At 62.4% G+C, this 23,353-nt stretch overlaps 2 protein-coding genes across 2 annotated transcripts; one reads left to right on the top strand and one right to left on the bottom strand.

The window, feature by feature from the left end:
* Positions 1-1,893: 1,893 nt before the first annotated feature.
* On the bottom strand, positions 1,894-2,309 carry LOC102282531 (ubiquitin-like FUBI-ribosomal protein eS30 fusion protein). The gene is made up of 2 exons (XM_070363241.1): positions 2,237-2,309; positions 1,894-2,171 (listed from the first exon to the last, which is right to left on the bottom strand). The coding sequence occupies exons 1-2, from the start codon at positions 2,307-2,309 to the stop codon at positions 1,894-1,896; spliced, it is 351 nt and encodes a 116-aa protein (XP_070219342.1).
* A 2,179-nt stretch (positions 2,310-4,488) lies between these two features.
* On the top strand, positions 4,489-5,704 carry UTF1 (undifferentiated embryonic cell transcription factor 1). The gene is made up of 2 exons (XM_070363240.1): positions 4,489-5,053; positions 5,220-5,704. Exons 1-2 carry the CDS (start codon positions 4,489-4,491, stop codon positions 5,702-5,704), a joined length of 1,050 nt encoding a protein of 349 aa, XP_070219341.1.
* The last annotated feature ends 17,649 nt before the right edge of the window (positions 5,705-23,353 follow it).

The raw sequence follows: 23,353 nt of genomic DNA, 5'->3' as shown, positions 1-23,353 counted from the left end.
CTGGAGTAGCCCTCAGAGTCAATTAAGAATCCAAAATGCAGTGCTCGGGTGCAGTCTCAAAAATGACAGAATGATCTCAGTTTGTTTCCAAGGCAAACCATTCAATATCACAGTAATCCCAGTGTATGCCCCGACCACTAATGCAGAAGAAGCCGAAGTCAAACAGTTCTATGAAGACCTACAAGACCTTCTAGAACTAACACCAAACAAAAATGTCCTTTCCACCATAGGGGATTAGAGTGCAAAAGTAGTAAGTCAAAAGGTGTCTGCAATAACAGGCACGTTTGGCCTTGGAGTACGGAATGAAGCAGGCAACAGAGTTTTGCCAAGAATACATGATCATGGCGAACACCCTCTTTCAACACGAGAGGCGATGCTGTGCATGGAAATCTCCAGATGGTCAGCACTGAAATCAGATTGATGCTGTTCTTTGCAGCTGAAGATGGAGAGGCTCAGCAAAAACAAGATTTAGAGCTGACTGTGGCTCAGATCAGGAGCTGTTTATTGCAAAATTCAGGTTTAAATTGAAGAAAGTAGGGGAAACTACTAGACCATTTAGCTGTGACCTAAATCAAATCCCTTATGATTATACAGTGGAGGTGACAAATAGATTCAAGGGATTAGATCCGGTGTAGACAAAGTGCCTGAAGAACTATGGACAGAGATTCGTAACATTGTACAGAAGGCGGTGACCAAAACCACTCCCAAGAAAAAGAAATGCAAGAAGGCAAAGTGGTTGTCTGAGGAGGCTTTACAAACAGCTGAGAAAAGAGAAGTGAAAGGCAAAGAAGGGAAAGATATATCCAACTGAATGCAGAGTTCCAGAGAATAGCAAGGAGAGGTAAGAAAGCCTTCCTCAGTGATCAATGCAAAGAAATAGAGGAAAACAACAGAATGGGAACGAATGGCGCCCCACTCCAGTACGCTTGCCTGGAGAATCCCAGGGACGGAGGAGCCTGGTGGGCTGCAGTCCAAGGGGTCGCTGAGAGTCGGACACGACCAAGTGACTTCCTACTTTCACTTTCCACTTTCATGCATTGGAGAAGGAAATGGCAACCCACTCCAGTGATCTTGCCTGGAGAATCCCAGGGACGGGGGAGCCTGGTGGGCTGCCGTCTATGGGGTCACACAGAGTTGGACACAACTGAAGTGACTTAGCAGCAGCAGCAGCAGCAGCAGAGATCTCGTCAAGAAAATTGAGGATACCAAGGGAACATTTCAGGCAAAGATGGGCTCAATAAAGGACAGAAACAGCAAGGACCTAACAGAAGCAGAGGACACTAAGAAGACGTGGCAAGAATACACCAAAAATCTGTACAAGAAAGGTCTTAATGACCGGATAACCGCGATGGTGTGATCACTCATCTAGAGCAAGGCATCTTGGAGTATGAAAGTCAAGTGGGCCCTAGGAAACATCACTACAAACAAAGCTAATGGAGGTGATGGAATTCGAGCTGAGCTATTTCAAATTCTAAAAGATGATGCTGTTAAAGTGCTGCACTCAATATGCCAGCAAATTTGGAAAACTCAGCAATGGCCACAGGACTGGAAAGGGTCACTTTTCATTCCAACCCCCAAGAAAGGCAATGCCAAAGAATGTTCAAACTACTGTACAATCGCAGTCCTTTTACATGCTAGCAAGGCAATGCTCAAAATCCTTCAAGGTAGGCTTCAACAGAACATGAACTAGGAACTTCCAGATGTATAAGCTGGATTTAGAAAAGGCAGAGAAACCAGAGATCAAAAAGCCAACATCCACCAGATCAAAGAAAAAGCAAGAGAATTTCTGAAAAACATCTACTTCTGCCTCATTGACTACCCAAAAGCCTTTGACTGTGTGGATCACAACAAACTGTGGAAATTTTATTTTTTGGATTGGGCTAAGCAGCTTTATTAGAGAAAGTCAAGATTACAAAGGACTGAAGAGTTGGCACTGGGGCCCTTCTTCTTGCCAAAGGTGGGCACAACACTGGCAAAGCGCTGGTTGTACAGCATGTGCCTCTCGATCCGGCCTGTCTTCTTTTTCTCCTGTTTGACCACCTTGGGAGTCTGACCTCTGGCTTTCCTAGCATAGGCCTCGGAACCATGGGCTTTACCTCCAAGCATGAAGTCAACTACTTCCGGAGTGCTCAGAGCCTCCACCCCAAACTGGCCCGGGGTAGTTTCATCCTCTGGGGGGTGTGCCTGCTACGAGCAGAACTTGACTTTCTGGAGGGATGCCCTCCAACGAGGCTACCTGAGCCATGATCTAGGCAATGGTCTCCTGGTCGGTCACCTCGAGTGTGTAGCTCCTGGGCAAAGAGCTGCATGTTGGCAACTAGATCACAGACACCACTGCCGTTACTGCGAAGATGGAGTCAAGAAAGAGCTTGAAAATTCTTAAAGAGATGGGAATACTAGACAACTCTGCCTCTGAGAAACCTGTATGCAGGTCAAGAAGCAACAGTCAGAACCAGACATAGGACAATGGACGGTTCCAGATTGGGAAAGAAGTACGTCAAGGCTGTATGCTTATGTCAACCGGTTTACTGAACTTCTATGCAGAACACATCATGGGAAATGCCAAGCTGGATGAATCACAAGCTGGAATCAAGACTGCTGGGAGAATATCGATGTTGGATATGCAGATGATACCAGTTTAATGGCAGAAAGCGAAGAGGAACTAAAGAGCCTCTTGAGGGTGAAAGAGGAGAGTGAAAAAGCTGGTTTAAATTTCAACATTTAAAAAAACTAAGATCACAGCATCCGGTCCCATCACTTCATGGTTAACAGATGGGGGAAAAGTAGAAACAGTTGCAGCTTTTAATTTCTTGGGCTCCAAAATCACTGCAGATGGTGACTGCAGCTATGAAATTTAAAAATGCTTGTTCCTTGGGAGAAAAGCTTTGACAAACCTAGACAGCATATTAAAAAGCAGAGACATCACATTGCCAACAAAGGTTTGTCTAGTCAAAGCTATCAATTTTCCAGTAGTCAGGTATGGATGTGAGAGTTGGACCATAAAGAAGGCTGAGCGCCTAACAACTGATGCTTTCAAACTGTGGTACTGGAGAAGCCTCGAGGGTCCCGTGGATGGCTAAGAGATCAAACCAGTCAATCTGAAAGGAAATCAATCCTAAATATTCATTGGAAGGACTAATGCTGAAGGTGAAGCTGCAATACTTTGGCCACCTGATGTGAAGCACCAACTCACTGGAAAAGACCGTGACGCTGGGAAAGACTGAGGGCAGGAGAAGGGGAGGACGGAGGATGAGATGTTGGAGGCATCATGCACTCAGTGTACGGGAGTTTGAGCAAGATCCGGGAGATAGTGAAGAACAGGGAGGCCTGGTGTATTGCACTGCATGGGGTCTCAAAAGAGTGGCACAAGACTTAGCAACTGAACAACAGGAGTTTTATAAAACTACTGTAGTTAGTATACAGAAATACAATTGACTTTTCTTCATTTTTATATTCAATGACCTTGCAAAGCTCATTAGTTCTGTGCCTGTAGATTCTGCACTTTCCACGTGTACCACCATATTATGTGCAAGGAGCACTGTATCACTTCTTCCTTGGCTATCTCCATACTTTCCACACCTTTTTGTTGGCTTATCCTCTGGCTAGGACTTCTAGACGGCTGAGCAGAAGCTGTAACTTTGGGCACCTTTCTCTTACCCTTAGTATCTCAGGGGGTAAGGTTTAACACTAGTAAACACAATGTTGGCGGTGGCCATTCTGCATCAGAATAAGAAAGTCCCTTCATGTGCAGTGTGTGTAAATTACGACACTAAGTTTGACCAATGGCCTAGCTCTCCATCAGGTCCAGCAGATAGCGATGAACACTACCGCCTCCGCAAACTGAAACCGCAGGGGGGCTGGGAGAACCAGAACATGTTTACATTTAGGAATAGGTAGGGCGCGCCAAGACAAGGAAGTGGCAACCCACTCGTGTTCTTGCCTGGAGAATCCCAGGGACGCGGAGCCTGGTGGGCTGCCGTCTATGGGGTCGCACAGAGTCGGACACGACTGAAGCGACTTAGCAAGCAAGCAAGCAAGGGTGCACCCAAGGAAAAAGGAGCCTTTGGAACCAGAATGTTCCACGGCTTCCTCTACACAGGGGTGAAAGGGCACCGCACATGCGTAAACACGGACGGACCCTTGCGCGCCCGACACACATTGCCATGTTCGTTTGGACTTGATCCAGCGGTTTAAGAAGTACAGACAAGGAGGTTGGGCGGGCGCTTTCGCGGTAGGCGGGCGGGGGCAGAGCCTTACTCCAAGAGCTCGAGACCCAGGAACCCAAAGACTGGCCCGGAGACCAGGCGTTGCCGCGGTCGGGTTGAACTTGGCGCGCGGGGCGGGGCGGGGCGGGGCGGGGCAGGGGGAGGGCCGCGTAGACCCGGCGGGGCTTCCGCGCCGGCTTCGAGCAGGGCGGGCGTGCAGGGTCTTCCGAGCGCTAACTGGAGGCTTCTCCCGGGCCTCGGCCTCGACCCCGCCGGCCCCGGGATGCTGCTGCGGCCGCGGCGGCCGCCCCCGCCCGAGCCGCCATCGCCCGCCAGCCCGGACCCCGAGCCGCGGCTGGCGGGGGGCGCCCCGGAGACCCCGCCCCGGAGGCCCGCCTCGCCCGGCGCGCTGGCGGCTCCCACAACCCCCGCACCCCCAGGCTCGCCCGCGTCCCCCGGCTCGCCCGTGTCCCCGGGCTCGGCTCAGCGCACGCCCTGGAGTGCGCACGAGACGGAGCTGCTGCTGGGCACGCTACTGCAGCCCGCCGTGTGGCGCGCGCTGCTGCTGGACCGCCGCCAGGCGCTGCCCACCTACCGCCGCGTGTCGGCCGCGCTGGCCCGCCAGCAGGTGCGGCGCACCCCCGCGCAGTGCCGCCGCCGCTACAAGTTCCTCAAGGACAAGGTCCGCGACGCGCACGGCCAGCCGCCAGGGCCCTTCGACGCGCAGATCCGCCAGCTTATGGGCCTCCTGGGCGACAACGGGCGCAGGCGCGGACGCCGCCGCTCCCCCGGGCCCGGACGACCCCCGCGCGGCCGCCGGCCGGCCTCCGCCGCGCCCGCCGAGCCGGGTAGGTGGGCTGGGGTGGGGGAGGGCGCCCCCAGACGGAAGAGCGCGGGGAGCGGGCTGTGGGGAGAGCCCCTCAGACGGAGGAGCGGGGGTGGGGTGCGGGGGCGCCCCAGACGGAGAAAGGGGGGGCGCGCGCGCCCCCGGCAACCGGCGGCTCCGCGTTCCAGGCGCCCCGCCGCTGCCCGCGTCCCGAGAGCTCGACTCGGATCCCGCGTGGACACTCAGGTTCAGCCCGTCCCCGCCCAAGTCTGCGGACGCGCCCCACGCGCCCGGCTCCCCGACGGCCCCCAGCACCTTCACGCCCGCGCCTGTCCGCCCCGAAGAGCCCGAGTCCTTCCGCGCCCCTGGCTCCCCGCCACCGCTGTCCCCGGGCCCCGCCCGGGAAGACCCCGACTCGCCGCCCGCCCGCCTGGAGGACCACGCGCCCCAGCAGCCCGCGCCGCCGTCTCTGAACGCCGCCCTCCTGCAGACCCTGGGGCACCTCGGCGACATCGTGTCCATCCTGGGCCCGCTGCGTGACCAGCTGCTGACCCTGAACCAGCACGTGGAGCAGCTGCGCGGCTCCTTCGACCAGACCGTGTCCCTGGCCGTGGGCTTCATCCTGGGCAGCGCCGCGGCCGAGCGAGGTGTCCTAGCCGACCCGCGCCCGTGAGGCCTGTCTCTCCGCGGTCCCCGCGCCGCAGGGCCGCCCCCTCAGCCCTGACCCTCCTTGCTGCCCCCCTCCCCCAACCAAACCTAGGTATGTTCAATAAAAAGATTGCTTTTTCTGACTCAATCCTGTGTGCAGGTTGCGCACTGGGTAGGAACGTAGGGCTGGAGATAACCGGGAGGTTAAAATGGCCTCGGGACCCCTGGGAGGGGCCCGGTTGGGATTCTGCCCGGCCCCACCAGGCCTAGGAGGCCCATCTCCCGTCGGGGGAGGGCTGTGGGCACGTGGAACCCGAGCTCGGGGCCCGCATCGCATACCAGCCTTCTCCAGGTCTCCAGACCCTGCTTGCCAGGACTTCCCACCAGCGCAGACCGGCCGCGGTGGGCGAGCCCTGCGAGCAGGGAGGAGGCCGGGCGCCACGGGGAAGGGCCCCGGGAACTGGCGGGGGCCGGGTTCAGCCGGAACCGGTGGGGGAGGTGTAAGCGGTCTCCGGCCGCCCCCCGCGGGCGGTCCAGGGAAGAGTCCGCGGCCTTGGGCCGAGCAGCGTCCAGGAAGGAGGTTCCCAGGATAACGCACTCCCGGGGAGGGGTCCCCTCCTGTCCACGGAGGTGCGTGGGCTGGGTGGGCCCGGGGCAGGAAGCGCGGCGGGTCTGAGCTTTTCCACCTTGACGGAGGCCAGGGTTCGTGCTGCTTGAAAAGGACTTTATCGAAATTGCCCCAGGAGCATTTTCCAAGTCTTGACTGAGGGCCCCACCCTGCGCTGGGGGCTCAGACCCGGCGGGGACGGGGCGGGGCCGGACATGCTCCCAGCCGGGTGGGATGAGGAAGCAGCCAGAGGCGCGGGCCCGCATAACAATACGCCTTCGGGCTGAATGCCCGGCGGCTTTTCAGCAGCTAGGGGATCATTCAGAGACTTAAGTGGTTGTTCTGGTCTGCGAGGTAAACGGGAAGCCTGTCTCCAAGCGCCCTGCAGTCCTCGCCCTCCAGAGGCTCCAGGCGGCCAAGCACTCAGCCCCTCCCCCAGCCCTTTTCTGGCTTTGTCTTCTAAGAGGCCCCGGTTGGGCCCCCAGCCGCAGGGACCCTGCAGAACAAGGGTGCACCCACCGTTCGGCAGGAGGGGGGCTATGTGTGAAAGATCCCGAATCCTCGAGGACATGCTGGCCTCTGCTGTGAGAGACGGTGCCTGCCCCCTTCCAGTCCACTCGAGGGCAGAAACCTGCAGGGGGACCCTTGGCGTTTGTAAACACCCGCACACCCTGCACATTCCCACAGGTAAGAGCCAAGGGTGGGGGGGTCTGAGACAGCCTTGGGTCGCTTCCCAGCAAATCCCGAAGCCGCCGGGGGCAGGGGGTGATGTCACCGGGACTCTGCTCGGAGAAAGGGCTGTTTGGGGGCTTGAGATCCATGTAAGCCTCCGAGTCTTTGGGGACCAAGGTTTGGGGTGCACCAAGGAGAACCTGTCTGCCTTACGCCCCATGTTGCCTGGCTGTCTGGGGGCATGTCCAGGGCCTTCTCCTCAGGGCCTGATGACCCTGCACACCCCTTCCCCAGCCTGACCAAGGTCTTCCAGTCTGGGGAGGGGCGAGCCTGTCTCACTCCAGCGCCTTGGCTAGGGGTTTATTTGTGACTTAAGCCATTCCTGACGCGTGGAAACACTCAGATCCCGTCTCCCCGGCCTGCCCGTGACCCGCCTCAGCTGTAGTTGTGGGGGTGGCAGCTGGGGCTGTGGGGGGAGGTGGGTCTTATGCCGGCCATCCTGGGTTTGACTCAGCACGTGTGCAGCGCACCTCCCAGTAGGGATGGCATCCTACCGTGAGCACACCTTTTCCTGTGCCTGTGTGGGCATCAACCCAGCCAGCCTCCAGGGCCATCCTCAGGGGTCATCAGGGGCCCCTTGGCCAGCATGCTCACCCCTTCTCTTTCACTCTGGTGAAATACATGGAGCACGAAGTCTCCCGTCTTACCTGTTTCAAGTGTGCAGGGATGTTCACGTTGTGCAGTGGCCATCCCTGTCGGCTCCAGAGCTTGCTCTTCCCAAACAGAATCATTGGACACTCACTCTGCAGCCCCCTCTCCCGCCCCCGGCAGGATGCTCTTGTGTGTGTTGTGTCTGACCCTTTCCGACCCCATGAACTGCAGCCCGCCAGGCTTCTCTGTCCGTGGGATTCTCCAGGTGAGGGTACTGGAGTAGGTTGCCGTGCCCTCTTCCCAACCCAGGGATCTAACCCAGGTCTCCTGCGTTGCAGGCAGATTCTTTACCATCTGAGCCACTGGGGACCTCAAAACTGGGATCACACAGTATTTGTCTTTTTGTATCTGGTTTATATCACCCAGAATAATGTTCTCCAAGCTGTGACTAACACACACAGCATACGGTGGGTTTTCTTTCTTTTTAAAGACGGAATGATAGCCCCCTGCATGGATGGACCACCTTTTGCTTGTCCACTGACTTGGTGGACATTGGGGCTGCTTCCACATCTCAGCTGTGGTGAGCGATGCTGCTGCGAACATGGATGTGTGAATATTCTTCAAGACCCTGTGTTCAATTCTTCGGGGTGTATAAGTGGAATGGATCATGTAGTAATTCCGTTTTTAATTTTTTGAGGAACCTCCATACTGTCTTCTAGCCGCTGCCCCATTTTATATTCCCACCGACACTGAACAAGGGTTCCAGTTTCCCCACATCCTCAACCACACTTGTGTTACTGTTTTTTTAACCTCAGCCATCCTAGGGAGTGTGAGGTTCGTACCTTTAACCAGTGGTGTTGCAGTGCGCGGTCAGCAGTGTGGCCGATGCCCTGCCCCCCGGCGCTCGGGGACCTGTCCAGCTGCCGCTTGTCTGCACGCGTGAGCTCACCGGCTCACCTGTCCTGTGGCGCTGAGACCATGCACAGTGGCCTGGACGATCAAGAGCCATGACCTCAGGCCTGGCCCCGCCCCACCCAGCAGCTGCAGGGCTCTGGGGCTGGCTTTGCTCTTCCCCTTCACCCCACAGCCGTGGGGTGTGTGTGGAGGACTGCCCTGGACCCTTAGCCTCATCCACCCCGTAAGGCAGGGCTGCATCCAGCTGGCTGCACCGGCTCACCCCTGGGCCCGGTTGGTTTCCGTGTGGGCCGCCAGGGGCTGGAAGCCAGCTCCCACCTAATTCAGCACCCTCGGCCCCCCACGCCAGTTCCCTTCCCTCCGGGCCTGGGGCCAGAGAGAGCGGTTATACAGCACATTCACCCATCAAGGGTCAGTGCTGTTGAGCCCTAGAAGAACATCTACTCCAGTGACATGGGACCACCTCAATCAGGATGCATTATCCCCAAAGAGGCATCTGACCCTCTCAGTCCAGGGGCTTCCACACTCCTGGATAGGGCTCCATTCCACCTGATTAGTTCTGCCTGCGCTCCCTTGGTCTGCACCTTTCCAGGTCATGCGGATGGGGCCCGTGGGCAGACGTGTTCGTGCTCTCAGGTCAGCGCGGCTGCCTCCGGCATCTCCTCCACACCCTCACCAGAGCCCCCAGGTCCGCGCGGTTCGCCACTGTCTTCACAACCCGCGCCACGTCTGCAGTCTCTCCCCCATGTTGTGGGGGCGCAGAGCAGGAGGGGGTGTGCCAAGAGGCACAGTAGCGCTGACTTCCCCACTCCCTGTTCTGCACTAGACCCAGCGCTGAGTGTTACGGAGCGAACGCGTCCCCCTGATTCCACGTTGAGACCCCAAGCCCAGGGTGGTGCAGTCAGGAGGGGCCCTGGGAGGTGACAGGCCCTGAGGGCGAGGCCTCGTAGTTGGGCTTAGCGTCCATGACTCCGCTCCCCGCTCAGGAGGCCACGGCAAGGAAGCAGCCGGCATCCGCCCCACAGCCCCGGCCTGGCGTCCCTGCAGCAAGACAGACGGGACCCTGAGCCGGTGCCGGCAGTGTCTCCAACAGGCGCCCAGGTGCCGGTCTCTCCCAGAGCTGTGGTCGCTGAGGATCGGGAGCGGCTACGCGGGCGTGCGGCTCACCCCGCTCACCTGGCCCAGCCCCAGGGCCTGCTGAGTCCCTGGCGTGGACCCTGAGGGTGGCCAGTCCAGGTCCACTTCCCGAATCTCACAGCAGGTGCAGCCCACCCGCCCTCCGCCGCCAGTCAGCGGGAGTGTCTGGGGCCCATCGCCTTTGGCCATTTATCTACATGAGCGCCTCTGTGCATTTCGGTCGGGTTTCTCTGCTCCTCGGGGGTCTCATCTGTTTCCTTCACTTTCAGGACACCTGCGGGCACTCCCTCTTCGTTTTCTGAGTTTTGGGCGCTGACCTAATCCTATAAGGACTCTCCTGACCTGCAGAAGGTCCCTTTGTGAAGACCTCAGGGGCTATTGTCCCATCATGTTCATGAGGAAGTGCTTATCTCGCTTCACCTTGTTCATTGTTTCTAATGACAGCACCAAGCAAAAGCACTCTGGAGTGACAGGAACGTTCTAGAATGTCCAACCCGGCCGCCACCAGCCACACCTGCCTGTGCGACTGAGACACTGAATTATCTAAATTAACTTTCATGTGCTCAGAGCTCCACATTCAGTCCTTACGTAAAACTGTTTTAGTGCTGTTGATTTCAGCTTCCTAGCTTCAGAACCTGTTTCACCAAAGACCAGGGCCTGGAGTTAGACCTTCATCAAGTTCCCTCCAGGGTCACCCGGGGCCCCTTTTGGAGTCCCTCAGACTGATGGGGGACCCACCCCCACATCACTCTGGTTCTGTCTCAGGGAGACCGCTGCAAGGCCGCAGGGCCTGGCTGTGGGTGATGGCTTCCAGTCTGTGTCCATCTGAGGGCCTCACAAGGCACCTCAGCCTGGCCCAGCCCCTCCAACCAGAGATCTTCACGAGGTTGGAAGGCGGCGGGGCCCCCACCTGCCAAGGAGACGTCGTGGGGGTCCCCAGGCATGGGACTCGCCTCTGAGCTGCTGACTCGAGCAAGGATGGTGAGTCCTGGCCGGTGCGGGGAGGGGGGAGCCGGGGGGGCTGCAGCCTGGATGGGAGGCAGGGGTCTGCCCCTCCCCGCCTGTCCACTCGGCCTGCCCTGCTGCCGCCTCTGCGGGTGGGACGGAGGGGCCAGGCCAGGACTGAGGCCCCTCGCACAGCAGCAGGAAGCTCTCCGACCTGACTCCCTAGGAAAGAAGGGGCCTGGGGGAGGCGCCCACCCAGCTGACAGGGAGGCCCAGACAGACGTGAGCCAGTCCTCACGGGCAGCCCATTCCCTGACTCCACACCTGCAGCCTGGGAACTGACGGCACCCCCAGACCACCGCCCTGTTCGGGTGGGACATGGCCACCGCGCCCCGAGGCGCACACCTCTGTTCTCCCCACCAGAAGCACAGATTCACCCTCTTGGCTCCAACGAGGGGGGCGAGGGGCATGGTGGCGGAAGCCCTGACTCTGAGCACCGCGGAGCATGGGAGAGCCAGGACTGGGGGGCAGCGTTGGAGCCACATGGGACCTCCCGGCCTCTCGGGGGGCGTGGGCAGGGGAAGGGGGCCTCACTCGCCTGCACTAGTCGTGGCCTGATGGTGATGGTGAGGGCCCAGCGGGTCCAAGAATTCAGACAGCTGGGCTGCTGTGGGGGGGAGTTGACTGGTCGCGGGCTGAGTCGCAGCCTCAGGGCCCCGGAGTGTAGACGCTGCAGATTGCGGGCAAGCAGCCCGCGCTCGCCCCACCAGCCCCTGCCAGTGCAGTGGGAGGTCAGCTGCCACCTGGGTTTGGAGGCCAGTGACCCAGAACCACTGCCACACCTGTGCCTGATCACCTGGACCCAGAGGAGGTTTGAGGAAGCTGAGGCCCCACAGGGCGACAGCTGTCATGGAGCAGCCCGTGGTGGTAGACCGAGAGGTGGGGAGGCCCCAGGGAACAAAAGCCAGGTGAGGAGAGTCTACACACACCAGCTGGAGGGAGGGGCGTCTGACCCACGAGGGGAGGTCACCTTGGGATCAAGAAGGGGAGGTTGGGGTAGGGGCCGTGAAGTCGAGGTCGGGTGGCCGTGAGAGGTGGGTCCCCTAAGAGAAGGGGTCACCCAGCAGACCTGGGGTGGGGTTGCGGCGCATGCTGCCCGTGTGGGGCCAAAAGGCCAATGGACTGGCCCTGGAAGATCAGAAGGAAGGAGATGCTAAAACTGGGTTTTGAAAGGCATGGTACGTGTTAATGCCTGACATTTCATAAAGTACTGCTTTTAGCACTCAATGCAGTAATTCTCGACAAATGTTCCCCTTCATCTAAGCCAGTGATCCCCAACCTTTTTGGACCAGGAACCAGTTCTGGGGAAGACAGGTTTGGCACAGAGGAGGCTGTGATTTGGGCAGTGCCGTGAGGGATGGGGAGCGGCTGAGCCCGCGTCCAGCCGCTGCTCATCTGCTGTACCACCCAGTTCTAACAGGCAGCACCAATACTGGCCCACAGACTGGGGGTTGAGGCCCTGTGACCTAGAGGGTGCCTGTCCCGCGGGTTCTTTGTGCCTGGAGCAGTCAGGGGCTGCAGCTCACTCCCTCGACCAGGCTGGGGAGGCACCGTGGCCGGCCCAGGGGCTCCGAGCACCCACAGCTCGGCCGCTGTCATGGTGGCGGGACACCCACGTCCACAGCTGCGCTCAGGAGCCTGCCCACGAGCATCCTGGGGGCACTCCAGGCACACGCAACTCACAGGACATCCTGCAGTTATCTCAGGAGACACCTCACCTGACATGGCTAGGGATTTAAATTCCAACCCTCACCCCACCAGGTCAAGGACCTTGCCGGGCCAGCCTCTGCTCCCTGCTGAGCCCAAGAGTGCTCTAGGGCAGGATTGGGGTGTTAATCTTGAAGCGAGGCAGCCAGGCGGGCCGGCGTGGGGGTGGGGGGCGGCCTCGGTTCCCAGCCCAGGCTGGCGCCCCCAGAAGCCTAGGCTGCAGACTCACCCTGTCCGTTCCAAAGCCTTCAGGGCTGGGGACTGGATCCAGCCGCCAGCGGGGCCTTGTCTGCCTGAGGGCGCGGCTCCTGTGATGGGTCCCTGCAGCAGGGCCCTGCAGGTCGTCTAGGACACGCCACGTATCCGTCTGCCAGTGGCGTGGAGGGGGAAGACGCAGGCTGGCCAGGGTTGGGGGGGAGAGAGAGGGCCGGCTGACTGGCAGCCTCCCCACGGAGCACCGGCCCCCAGATCTCACCACCCACTTCCCTGAGGCCAGCTTCGCACCAGGCCACATGAGTAAAGCGCTAGGGGCACCGGGACGAGGACCAGGGGACTGTAGAGCAGCCCCTGCACCCGCCTGGCTACCCGAGGGATCTGGGGGGGTGGGGTGGGCGCCGGGCAGCGGCCCAGCAGAGCGGCTCAGGAGACTCTGTCCTTCCTCTCCGCCCTTCCCAGGAGCCAGGCACAGACGTGTCCTTGCCCTGAGCCAGCAGACCCCCTTCCTTCCTGCCACTCAAATCTGAGGGCAGTTCCTGTGACCAGAGTGAACCCCTGCAGAGCGTGTGGGCGGACCAGCCCCTCCCCATCCTGCCTAGCTCCTCGAGACCGCGTTCCTGCCGAGCAGGACAGCCTGCGGCACAGACACTGGTTGAGCCCATCTGTCCCGGGAGTGACTGCGGACCCCGGACTCCCTCGGGTGGGCAGAGCCCCGTGCAGGTTGGACAGCAGGTGGTGAGGGGAGGGGCCACCCTCACCCTCCAGCAGCCCTGGCCAGCGCAGGGGCAGCAGAGACCACGTTGCAAGTCCTCAGCTGCCCGCCTCTGCCTCCTTGGCCGTAGCCCCTTGCCTCCCTCAGACCTCGCAGAGCTGGAGGAGGTGCAAACAGCCTCCTTTGTGCCTCGGAATTGAAAGCAATCAGGTGCCGTTTATCTGGGGAGGGGGGATTTGGGTCGTCCAGGTAAACCCACATCCCACCCACCTCCTAAGCTTGTACGTGCAGCCCAGCCCTGCTGAGCCCTGTGCTCGGCCGGCCCCACCCAGCTAGCTGGACCCAGTTCCCAGTCCCACCGTCTGTCCGGAGCCCGGTTGTGAGTGGAGCTGCCTCCCGCCTCCACCCTTCGCGGCAGCTTTGGCCCGGTGGACTGGCTCTCCCGGAGTAGCTGTGCGGGGCGAGCAGGTACAGCTGGGCCCACCGAGGTCTCCAGGTGTAGGGTAGGGGAGCCCCCTCAAGACCGTGGGCACGGGGGCCCTGAAGTCCCCAGGAGTGTGTGCCCCGGGGCTGCCCACACCTGGTGTGTGTGCAGGGGGCCCTCCTAACCCCAGGCTGGGTTGGGAGTTGGGGCGGGTCCGGGAGTTGAGTCGCCCATCCCTGTACTCCTCTTGCAGGTGGGGCGTTCCTCCCAGGCCTGGGGCTTCCCCTCTGATCCGGGTCTTCCCTGCTCAGGCCCTTGGGACTCCTCCCTCCCGCCAGGAGCTGCCCCCACCCTCCATATGAGCCGCAGTCGGACGCTCGGTGCCCACGGCGTCCAAGCCCAAGTCCTCGGAACCCACTTCTGCAAGAGGGTCAAGTTAGCCCGTCTTGCGCCTCACGAAGCCCGCTCAGTTTGGCGAGGTCACCGGGGCCACTCCGCAGTGCCGGGCGCCTTCTTTCGGCCTCCAGACGGCTAGCTCGCCGGCCACCTGGCGTCCGGCAGGTTCGCCCAGGGGCGGCTGCGGCGCGGTGCCGTTTGGATTCTGTTCCCGTGAACATCCCGTGGCTTCCGAACCCCGAGGACCCTCTGTCCGCAGCCGAGGAGACTCAGGCTGTCGTTCAGTCTCTGTGACTTCACCACTGCGCTTCCGTGTCGGGTCCTGCGTGGCCAAAAGCGGAGCTGGTGTTGACTGTATTTCCATTTTTAAAAAGTTCAAATAAAGGATGTGGAGACGTGTTCACCTCACGGAGGAGCTCGGTGCTGCCCCGTCGCCTCCCTACACATCAGGACCGACCCTCCGGATACACAGCGGCGGCCATGGAGCCGGGGGCCCCGAGGACCCGGCGGGGGGCGGGCTTGGCCTGGGCGGGCTCCGGCCCCGTGGCACCCGCCCGGTGGGTCAGAGCTCCTCGTCTACCGGTGACAGAAACTGCTTCTGGAAGGGGGCGCCTGCGTGTTGTGAGCAGTGGGAGAGCGGCCGCGTCCACTCTGTCCTCCCCCCGGCGTCCGCGCTCCGGAGGCCGGCCGAGGGCCGGGGGGCGAGCGGGCGGCTTTCCCAAGGCCCTGGCCTCTCCAGAGCTTCCACTGGGCGGCGCTTCGGCCGCGCGGACGTGGTGCCTCGCGTCCTCCCGCGGGGCCGGAGCGGGAGGCTGAGGGCGCGGCGAGGGGGCGCCCCGGAGCGCTCCTCCGCCCGGGCCCGCGGGAGAGGGGCGGGGCCGCAGGGAGAGGGGCGGGGCCCGCGGGAGAGGGGCGGGGCCCGCGGGAGAGGGGCGGGGCGGCCGTCCTCTCCTTCCTCCCTGAAAACAGCCACAGGGTTGTGTAGGAGGGGACGGTCAGCGAGCCTCCAAAGGCCAAGGAGGACGGGGCTGTTCTGGGCCGTCACAATCGGGGACAGCTTATCCGACAGAAGGTGCTGGAAGCTGGCCTTCCAGTCGGAGTAGATAAAGGCGGGTTCTTGTGCCGGGTGCTCCGAGCTTTGTGCACAAATGTGAAAACCAACAGGATTAGGAGGAAGTGAAGCTGTTTGTCACCCTGGGTTTGAATCCACCTAACAGTGACTCAGAGCTGGACACCAGAAAGGCCTAGAGGTGCCTGCCCTGCGGCGCTGGGGGCGGAGCCTCCGGGGGCTGTATGCTCCGACCCTGCTCCCCCATCATGGGCAAAGGCTTGGGACCCAGGACCCATGCCTGCCCGCCCCGCCCCACACCCGGGTGTCCTTGCCTGCAGGATAGGAGACAGGTAGCAGGCTGCCCGAAGGGAGGCCCACAGGCGCGGCCGTTGTGCAGGATTCTGACTGGCACGAAGTCCAAGTGACCGCCCTACCCACCCCCTGCCAGCCCGTTCCCAGTCTCCTTCCCATTCTCATCCCAGGCTGTGACCCCAGCTGTGGGTCAGGGACGGGCATGCCCAGCCAGGCTACCCCCACGTCAAGTAGAAAGAATGGGCCTGCAGAGCAGAGGTAGCCCCACCAAGCCCCCTTGGGGTATGGGGGTGCCCCCAGCCCAGCCCTGCTCTGCAGCGATGGAAAGGCCATGACGCAGATTCTCTGTCCTCCAGTTTCAGCGACACCTGGCGGCAGAGGACCTGCCGTCCCCGACCATCGTTTTCCAGGGGTCAGGACCCCAAGACTGCATGGCCTCCAGGGCTCCTGGCCTCTGCAGCTGGAGGGCTGCGTGTCACCGCCTCCGCAGGCTGGTGAGACCCACATTCCCAGCCCTGGCGGTGACTGCAAGTGGCCAGGCGGCAGGTAGAGGGAAACCTCCCCAGGGAAGCCACGCTGAGGTTTATGAGGGAGGGTCATTCCCCCACCCCACCTTTTACAGGACAAAGCCCCCCACGACTGACAGCCTGTCTGGCATCACCTGGCTTTCCTGAAGGACTCCCAGCCCCAGGCCTGGCCCTGGCTGCCTCTCCATGCTCCTCTGCTGGACTCAGCCGATACAGGATACACTGCCTGCTCTGCTCCACCTCCAGGTGGACACTCCCAGGTCTGTGTTCTTGCCCGGGGAGGTGCCCACGAGGGATGCCTCCCCTGCAGCTGGGACAAGTCCAGAACCCAGGGGGAGCGCATGCCTGGCAGGCCATGGTGAGTCTGAGGGATTTCCCTCCCTGTGCCCAGGAGCCGTTCCCTGCAGCTGCTGACTGGACGGTAACGGTGGAAAACAAGGCAGAGCCGCTGACGGCCTGGACCCAGCCCTGCCTGCAGCCCAGCTCTCTCCCCATCACGGGAGACACAGGTGTCTGGCTCAGTGCCGCTGTCACTCATGCACCGAGGGTGTCACACTGCTTTCCTCAACACTCAGGGGTCCCAGGGGAGCTGAGCCCTCCCCATTCCCCTGGTGAGGATGGACAGAAGGGAGCACACACTGGGGGTGGGCGGCTGCCTGAGCCCGGGGGCCTCCAGGAGCTGCGGCCTGTCCCCATCTCCCACCCCCCACAGGATTGCCCTGCAGCTGAGCCTGGGACGACGGCTGATAAAGGGCGTCTGTGAGCTGTGGTTGCCGGGTCAATCAGCCAATAAGCCCGACAGTCATTGCTTACACCCCCCCATTCATTGGACCCCCTCGGCCCCTTTTCCAGGAGCCCTCGCCAGGGAGCTCCCGCCCCCCGGCAGGCGCCCCAGGCAGTGCTGGGGTCTCCACTGCAGCCTTGGGAGTCCTGGCCCGCCCGCCCTACCACTTGGGAGGGCCCTGTCCCCATGACCCTGGTTATCAGAAAGGTCCTCAGAAAGCTCCCCACCCGCCGCCCTCCCCGCTGATATGTCTAGGAGTCCTCTCATTCCCTCGTGTTTTTCTTGTTTTTAATAAGTTTCCCCAAGACCACTCTTACTGATGTGCCCCCCACCCCCCGCCACCAGCTTGGATGAGAAGAAACCACATGATGAGGGAGCTTTGTTTTAAACGCACCTATCAACACTCTTCACACTGAACTTTACATGAAGTTTTCTTTATTCGCATTACACTCATCACAACACGATGAGGGTGGAGAAGCAGCCCCATGGCCACCCCCGCTGACACCCCCCACCTCTGGGCGCGTCAGGCCCCGCGTGGCTCCAGTTCCCGCACCTTCTGTCCCCAAGGCCGCACCCCCACCACGCTCCTGGGTGCAGACCAGGGACGATGCTTGGACCACACCCATGGAAGTGAAGGTCGCCCCATCCCGTTCCACGACCCATGACCCACCCCCCCGCCTCAACCCAAAGTGGAGGTCAGGAGCCCCAACCCGGCGTGCGGGGCGTGGAGGCCTCGAGGCAGGTGCCCGGCGGGGAGCAGGCTCTGGCGCAGGGGAACCTCGGGGCCCCATTTTCCCATGCCCTACACCTCTTTAGGCCAGACCCTCAAAGAAGTATATGCATAGGAAAAAGGAACAGCGAGTGGCGTGGCTGCAGGTCCGGGGTCCGTGCCGGCTCGGGTCAGTCTGAACGAGCTGCGGTTGCGGCTGCAGGGGTCCGGGTGCGAGCAATCTGGGCGGCCGGCAGGCTGTGGGAGAGACCGGGAGGCCTGCAGGCCTTACCTGGTCGCGGTCAGGCTTGGTCTGGGGTCCCGGCGGCAGGCGAGCAGGGCAGAGTGGCGGAGAGCTGCGTGAGGACCGCGGCTCTGCAGCTGTGGCCGCCTGGCGCCCTTTTATGCCAGGTGGAGACCTTGGCGGGGCAGCCGGCAGCAGCCGTCACGTGCAGTCATGGGCCGCGCTGTGCCAAGGACCCCGGTCGCCCCCGCACCTGGGAGATTGGGGCACAAAGGCCTGCTCTGAGCAGAGCGCCCAGCCCTGGCGGGCGGGCCCCCGCGGACCTGGGCTGGGGCCAGCCCTGGCCCGCAGCCTCCTCCAGGCCTTATCTCCCGGCGCGCGGCCTGCGTCACGGCCCGGAACACGCACGCGGGGGCGGACTTCAGGAGCGGCGTCTCCCCTCCTGCCTGGGCACTGAGCCCCGGACCCACCCCCAGAGCCCAGAGGACCCGCAGGCCGCCCCGTGCTCAGCTCTTCCCCCAGGACCCCAGGGGTCTGAAGAAGGGCAGGGCGCCTGCAGTCTTGGGGGGACACGCAGGGACAGGTGAGGGAGCCCCGAGATGGCTGACCAAAGACCCCCGGCCACCCGCTCACAATGCACTCCCTGCCCCCAGGCCCAGGGCCCAGGAGGGCTCAGCTGCTGACCGTGGACAGGGCTGCCAGTCAGTACCCTCTGGCGGGGCCACAGCTGGTCTATGTGGATGGATGCCCACCACCCTGTTCACAGACGTTTCCCCCTGTGGGGGATGACAGAGGGGTGATCTGAATCTGAAACGGATGGGCCATCGGGTGTCCCCACCCACCCCCCGTCCTGAGTCCCAGGGTCCTGCCGTGCAGCCCTCACGCCCTCTGCCCCCTCGGCCCTGGGGTGGCCTGTGCCCCCTGGACCCAGGATGGCCCCCGCCCTGCCCCGCCCTGCCTTTGCGCTGAGGTGGCTCTGGTGTGCGTGTGTGCGCCTGTGTGTCTGTGTGTGCCTGGTGTGGGGGTGTGTGTGAGCCGGGTGTGTGTGTGTTAGCCTGGGGTGTGTGTGTGTGTGTGTGAGCCGGGTGTGTGTGTGTGTGTGTGTGTACCTGGTGTGTGTGTGTGTGTGAGCCTGCTGTGTGTGTGTGTGAGCCTGCTGTGTGTGTGTGTGTGTGTGTGTGTGTGAGCCTGCTCTGTGTCTGTGTGTGTGTGTCTGTGTGTGTGTGTCTATGTACCTGGTGTGTGTGTGTGTGTGAGCCTGCTGTGTGTGTGTGTGTGAGCCTGCTGTGTGTGTGTGTGAGCCTGCTGTGTGTGTGTGTGTGTGTGTGAGCCTGCTGTGTGTGTGTGTGTGTGTGTGAGCCTGGTGTGTGTGTGTGTGTGTCTGTGTGTGTCTGTGTACCTGGCGTGTGTGTCTCTGTGTGCCTGGGGTGTGTGTGTGTGTGTGAGCCTGCTCTGTGTGTGTGTGTGTGTCTGTGTGTCTGTGTGTGTGTGTCTGTGTACCTGGTGTGTGTGTGTGTGTGTGAGCCTGCTGTGTGTGTGTGTGTGTGTGTGAGCCTGCTGTGTGTGTGTGTCTGTGTACCTGGTATGTGTGTGTGTGTGTGTGAGCCTGCTGTGTGTGTTGTGGTGTGTCTGTGTGCAGCCGCTCACACTCACCCGACCAGTGGGCCTGGGGGCTGAGGGCCGGGCTCCTGGATGCAGAGGCAAGCCAAGGGTACAAGGTGGCTGTGCAAGGGAGGCCGGGTGAGTGAGCACCCACCGTGAGCGTGCCAGGGCTTCTGCCATCCTGACCCAGACCTCGCTGACACCCCAACCAGGGCCTGGACCCCTCGGGGCCGGGAGTGTAGCTGAGAATCTGCAGACACTGGGTTGGATAGAGGGTCCAGAGCCCTTGCCAGGAGCCTGTCCGCAGCCCCACTCAAGGGTCTCTGAGGGCCTTGAAGCCTGGCAGGGGGTGCAGGGGCCTGCAGACGCCAGTGGGTGGTCAGCCGCTCAGGGATCTCCCGGGCCGTTGGGAGGGGCCAGTCTCTGGGCTAGAGGGTGCCACAGAGGGGGTGTCAGACCCCTGCCTCTGCTGGGGAAGGGGGACCTTTGGTGGAAGAGGAGACGCCCCTCCCAGGGAGCTCAGAGGCTCGAGGGGGCCACCTGCTGAGTGCCAGGCTGAGGGGTGGAGCCCCGACTCAGGCGGCAGCCCTGGGGCCATTTCCGTGGGTCCCCCATTCTCCAGAACCACTCGGGGTCCCCCCACCCCTGGGGCCTCCCCGCCCTGAGCCCCCACCGCCATCAGCCCTCCCCTTCACAGCTGCCTCCTTCAACTTTTGGGAGACACTCCTGCTCCTGCCCCTGGCTCCTCAGGCGGGCAGCAGCAGGCCTGCAGGAGGGAGGCGGCAGGAGGCAGGTAGACAGGCAGGGAGTCCAGGGTGTGAGGCCCGCACCCCAGAGCCCTCCAAGGCCCTCCCGGTCGTCCTGCTGACCTGATTGTAACATCAGTGCCTGCTGATTATAAACCACGCAGGGAACCAGAGAGGCTTGGAGAGGAGACGGGCAGGGGCAGCGGCTCCGGGCCTCGGGTGTGTGGACCCTGCTGGCCCTGCTCGGACGCCGGGGTGGCTGGCCCCCTACCAGCTGGAGCCTGGGGAGCCTGGTGGGCGGCCGGTGGGGAGCAGGGGGCCAGGCCCATGGTCTGTTTTTGCCCCCCAAGGCCCCTGGGAGGCAGGTGCTGACCCGGCAGAGTCTGTGTGCGGAAGCCTTCCTTGGGCTGCCAGGTAGAGTTAGTCCGAGGGAGAAGGAGGCTGCAGGCTGGGCCTCCCACCAGGAGCTTAGTCCCAGCCAGCCCACCTGGCTGTGGCCCCCGGAGACCCCAGCCCCTGAGTCTCAGCCCCTGGAAGGCTTGCTCTGTGGACTCTGGGGACGAGGGGATGGACGCAGGGCCGGCTTCCACCCGGAGTGGCCGCAGGCAGGAAGGCCAGCCAGGGGACGCTAGGGCGGCTCCCTGCCTGACGGGTGCACCCGAGCACCACTCTGCTGCCAGGCACTGCGCGGCCTCTCGGGGCCTGGAGTGGACCCCAAGCTCAGGGCAGGGACCCCGGCACCTCCCCGCACTCTGGCCGCGCAGCCTGCTCCCAGCATCCCGGCACCGTCAGACTTTAACGGGAGCTGAGTGGAATGGGCATCGCCGCCTCCAGCCCCTTCCCCAGGCAGTGAGGATGATTCCAAGGGGCAGACACAGCAGCTGGCTTCCAGCGAGGCCGGCCGGGGACTGGACTCAGCTCAGGCAGGGTCCTGCCCTGCAGTCCTACGGCCGCCAGCAGGTGCCCAGGGCGGGACACTCCACGCTCCCCGACTCTGTGGTGTCCACACAGGCCCACACAGGGTCCTGGGCCCTGTTGCTGCGGGCGGGGCCCCCACAAGTGGCCCCCGGAATGCAGAATGTGCTGGGCTGGGCTCTCCCTCTGCCCACAGGACAGAAAGTATCTCTGCCGGCCCTGAAGGACGTGCTTGGCACACAGCGGGCCCGCGATAAGGGGCGTCCTTCAGGGCCACTCACTCCCTCCCTGCATGCACTCCCGGCAGGGCGCTGTCCCTGCAGCTGTCTGCTCAGCTCGGGCAGCTCCCAGCCCCAGAGGCGGCTGCATCAACCCCTGGCGGGTTCCCAGACAGTGCGGCCGTGCCCTCTCCCAGCTGGCCCTGCACCTCAACCCGTGGTTCCCCGGCTTAGTAACTGCTACCCCGAGGCCGGGTTGGGGGCCCTGGCCCCTGAGTGGGTGGTAGCCTCCACCCCCCGGTTCAGCTTCCCGCCATCAGGGAGACACTGAACTCGGTGAAGCTCTCGGGCACAGCAGGCCGAAGGGTGTCTGCCCGCGAGGTCTGTCCACCTGAGAGGATCTGCCCCAGACAGAGCGGACAGCAGTGTCCTCAGACTGGAGAACCACCCCCCCGAGGGCCCTCAAAGAGCAGGGGGTGGGAGGCCCGCGGCCCGAGGTCCACGGGGTGGAGCACACGGAGCCAGGGGCGTGCGGCCACGGTGAACACGTGTGGCTGCTCTGATCCTGGCCTTCGCCTGGCCGTCAGGGTTTGTTGCTAAAGCGGTGTCCCCAAACCTGTCAGAGGACAGGGGCCTGGAGGGCTGACAGGAAACCGTCTGGGCCAAGTCCCCGGCGGCTCCCGGGGCCTCCTGGGCTGGGGGTGTCCGGCCGTGAGCCTGACCCAGGCTGTGGGCAGCGTGAGCATGGTGAGTGGCCCCCGTGGCCTGGGGTGCCCATGGGCGGCACCTGTGGGCTCTGGGTCCCTGGGCAGGACCTGCATGTGGGCCAGGCAGGGAGACAAGGGGTTAAGGCTGGGCCCGGAGCCCCCCTGCCTCCACGGCAGGGTTTCAAGGCTGAGTCTGTGTGACTCCTTTGCTGGGAGATAATCCTCTCCCTCCCGGGCAGATTGGGACGCTAGCCGGGCCATGGGAACTTCCCTCCACTCAAGGCCACAGCGCGGGCGGCCTCCCGGGGCACCTTGGCCTTCCCGATCCCCAGCCGGAGGGAGAATGTGGCCCCTTTGTTCGCAGGGCTGACCCGGCAGCCCCCACCCTGGCCACAGGGAGCCCCTCTGAGAACCTGGACCACTGGGCCTGCACACAGGTGTGCACACACCACACACCTGTGCACACAGGGCTGGCCCCGGCAATCGCTGTTGTCCGTAACCCAGAAGCCGGGGTCTCTTTCTCACTGAGGGGCTGGGCCCCCAGGTTTGGGGAAGGATCTGTCACCTTCAGGCCTCCCCCCTCAGCAGCTACAGCCTCTACGGCCATGAGCCTCCCCAGGTCTTCGGCCTCTACGGCCATGAGCCTCCCCAGGGCCCCGGCCTCTACAGTCCCTGGGCGTCCCCTGGGTCCTTGGCCGCTATGGTCCTTTGAGCCTCCCCCGCCTCCCCTGCCTCTACAGCCCCTGAGCCTCCCTTGGCCCCTGGCCTCTACGGCCATGAGCCTCCCCAGGTCTTCGGCCTCTACAGCCTTGAGCCTCCTCAGGCCCCTGGCCTCTACAGCCCCTGGGCCTCCCCCAGGCCCCCGGCCTCAATGGCCATGAGCCTCCCCAGGTCTTTGGCCTCTACAGCCTTCCTCAGCCTCTACAGCCCCTGGGCCTCCCCAGGGTCCTTGGCCGACTAATCCACAGGCAGATGCCCCTCCTGAAGTTCAGTGTCCCTGATCCGAGGCCCCTTGGGGTCCCCACAAACACCAAGAGCCCCTTTGTAGAAGCTTGGGGGTCAGTTAGGTGCTGGGGACGCCAGGGGTGGGCACAGAGCCCGAGACGGGTCCCGCCTGCCTCCACCAGGAGTGGCCACCACCGTGCGGAGGAGGACGCAGGCCCAGAGCGGCAGGTGACCAACCTCCTCCTGGCCCCAGGCGTTTCCCAGGGAACCCTCCCCATCCCCTGGTGGACAGAGAAGCCCCTGGCCTGGCTGGTCGGGCGGGGGCACAGGGTGGGGGTGCTATCCCTCTGGGAGCTCTCAGTGGAGCGCCCCTTGACTCCTTGTCCCAGACCCAGGTTGGGTCTGGGAGGACCTTGGATCCGAGAAAGGGGCTGGGCTGGGAACACGGCAGGAGTCCTGAGACCCTGCTGCA

Source organism: Bos mutus, chromosome 26, assembly GCF_027580195.1.
Source record: "Bos mutus isolate GX-2022 chromosome 26, NWIPB_WYAK_1.1, whole genome shotgun sequence".
Lineage (NCBI taxonomy): Eukaryota > Metazoa > Chordata > Mammalia > Artiodactyla > Bovidae > Bos > Bos mutus.
This window is presented reverse-complemented; position numbering and strand designations above follow the sequence as displayed.

Coding starts and splice junctions, on each gene's coding strand:
- LOC102282531 (XM_070363241.1), bottom strand. CDS start 2,309: ATGCAGCTCTTTGCCCAGGAGCTACACACTCGAGGTGACCGACCAGGA. Junction 2,172..2,236: donor TTGCCTAGATCATGGCTCAG/GTAGCCTCGTTG, acceptor CACACCCCCCAG/AGGATGAAACTACCCCGGGC.
- UTF1 (XM_070363240.1), top strand. CDS start 4,489: ATGCTGCTGCGGCCGCGGCGGCCGCCCCCGCCCGAGCCGCCATCGCCC. Junction 5,054..5,219: donor CGCCGCGCCCGCCGAGCCGG/GTAGGTGGGCTG, acceptor TCCGCGTTCCAG/GCGCCCCGCCGCTGCCCGCG.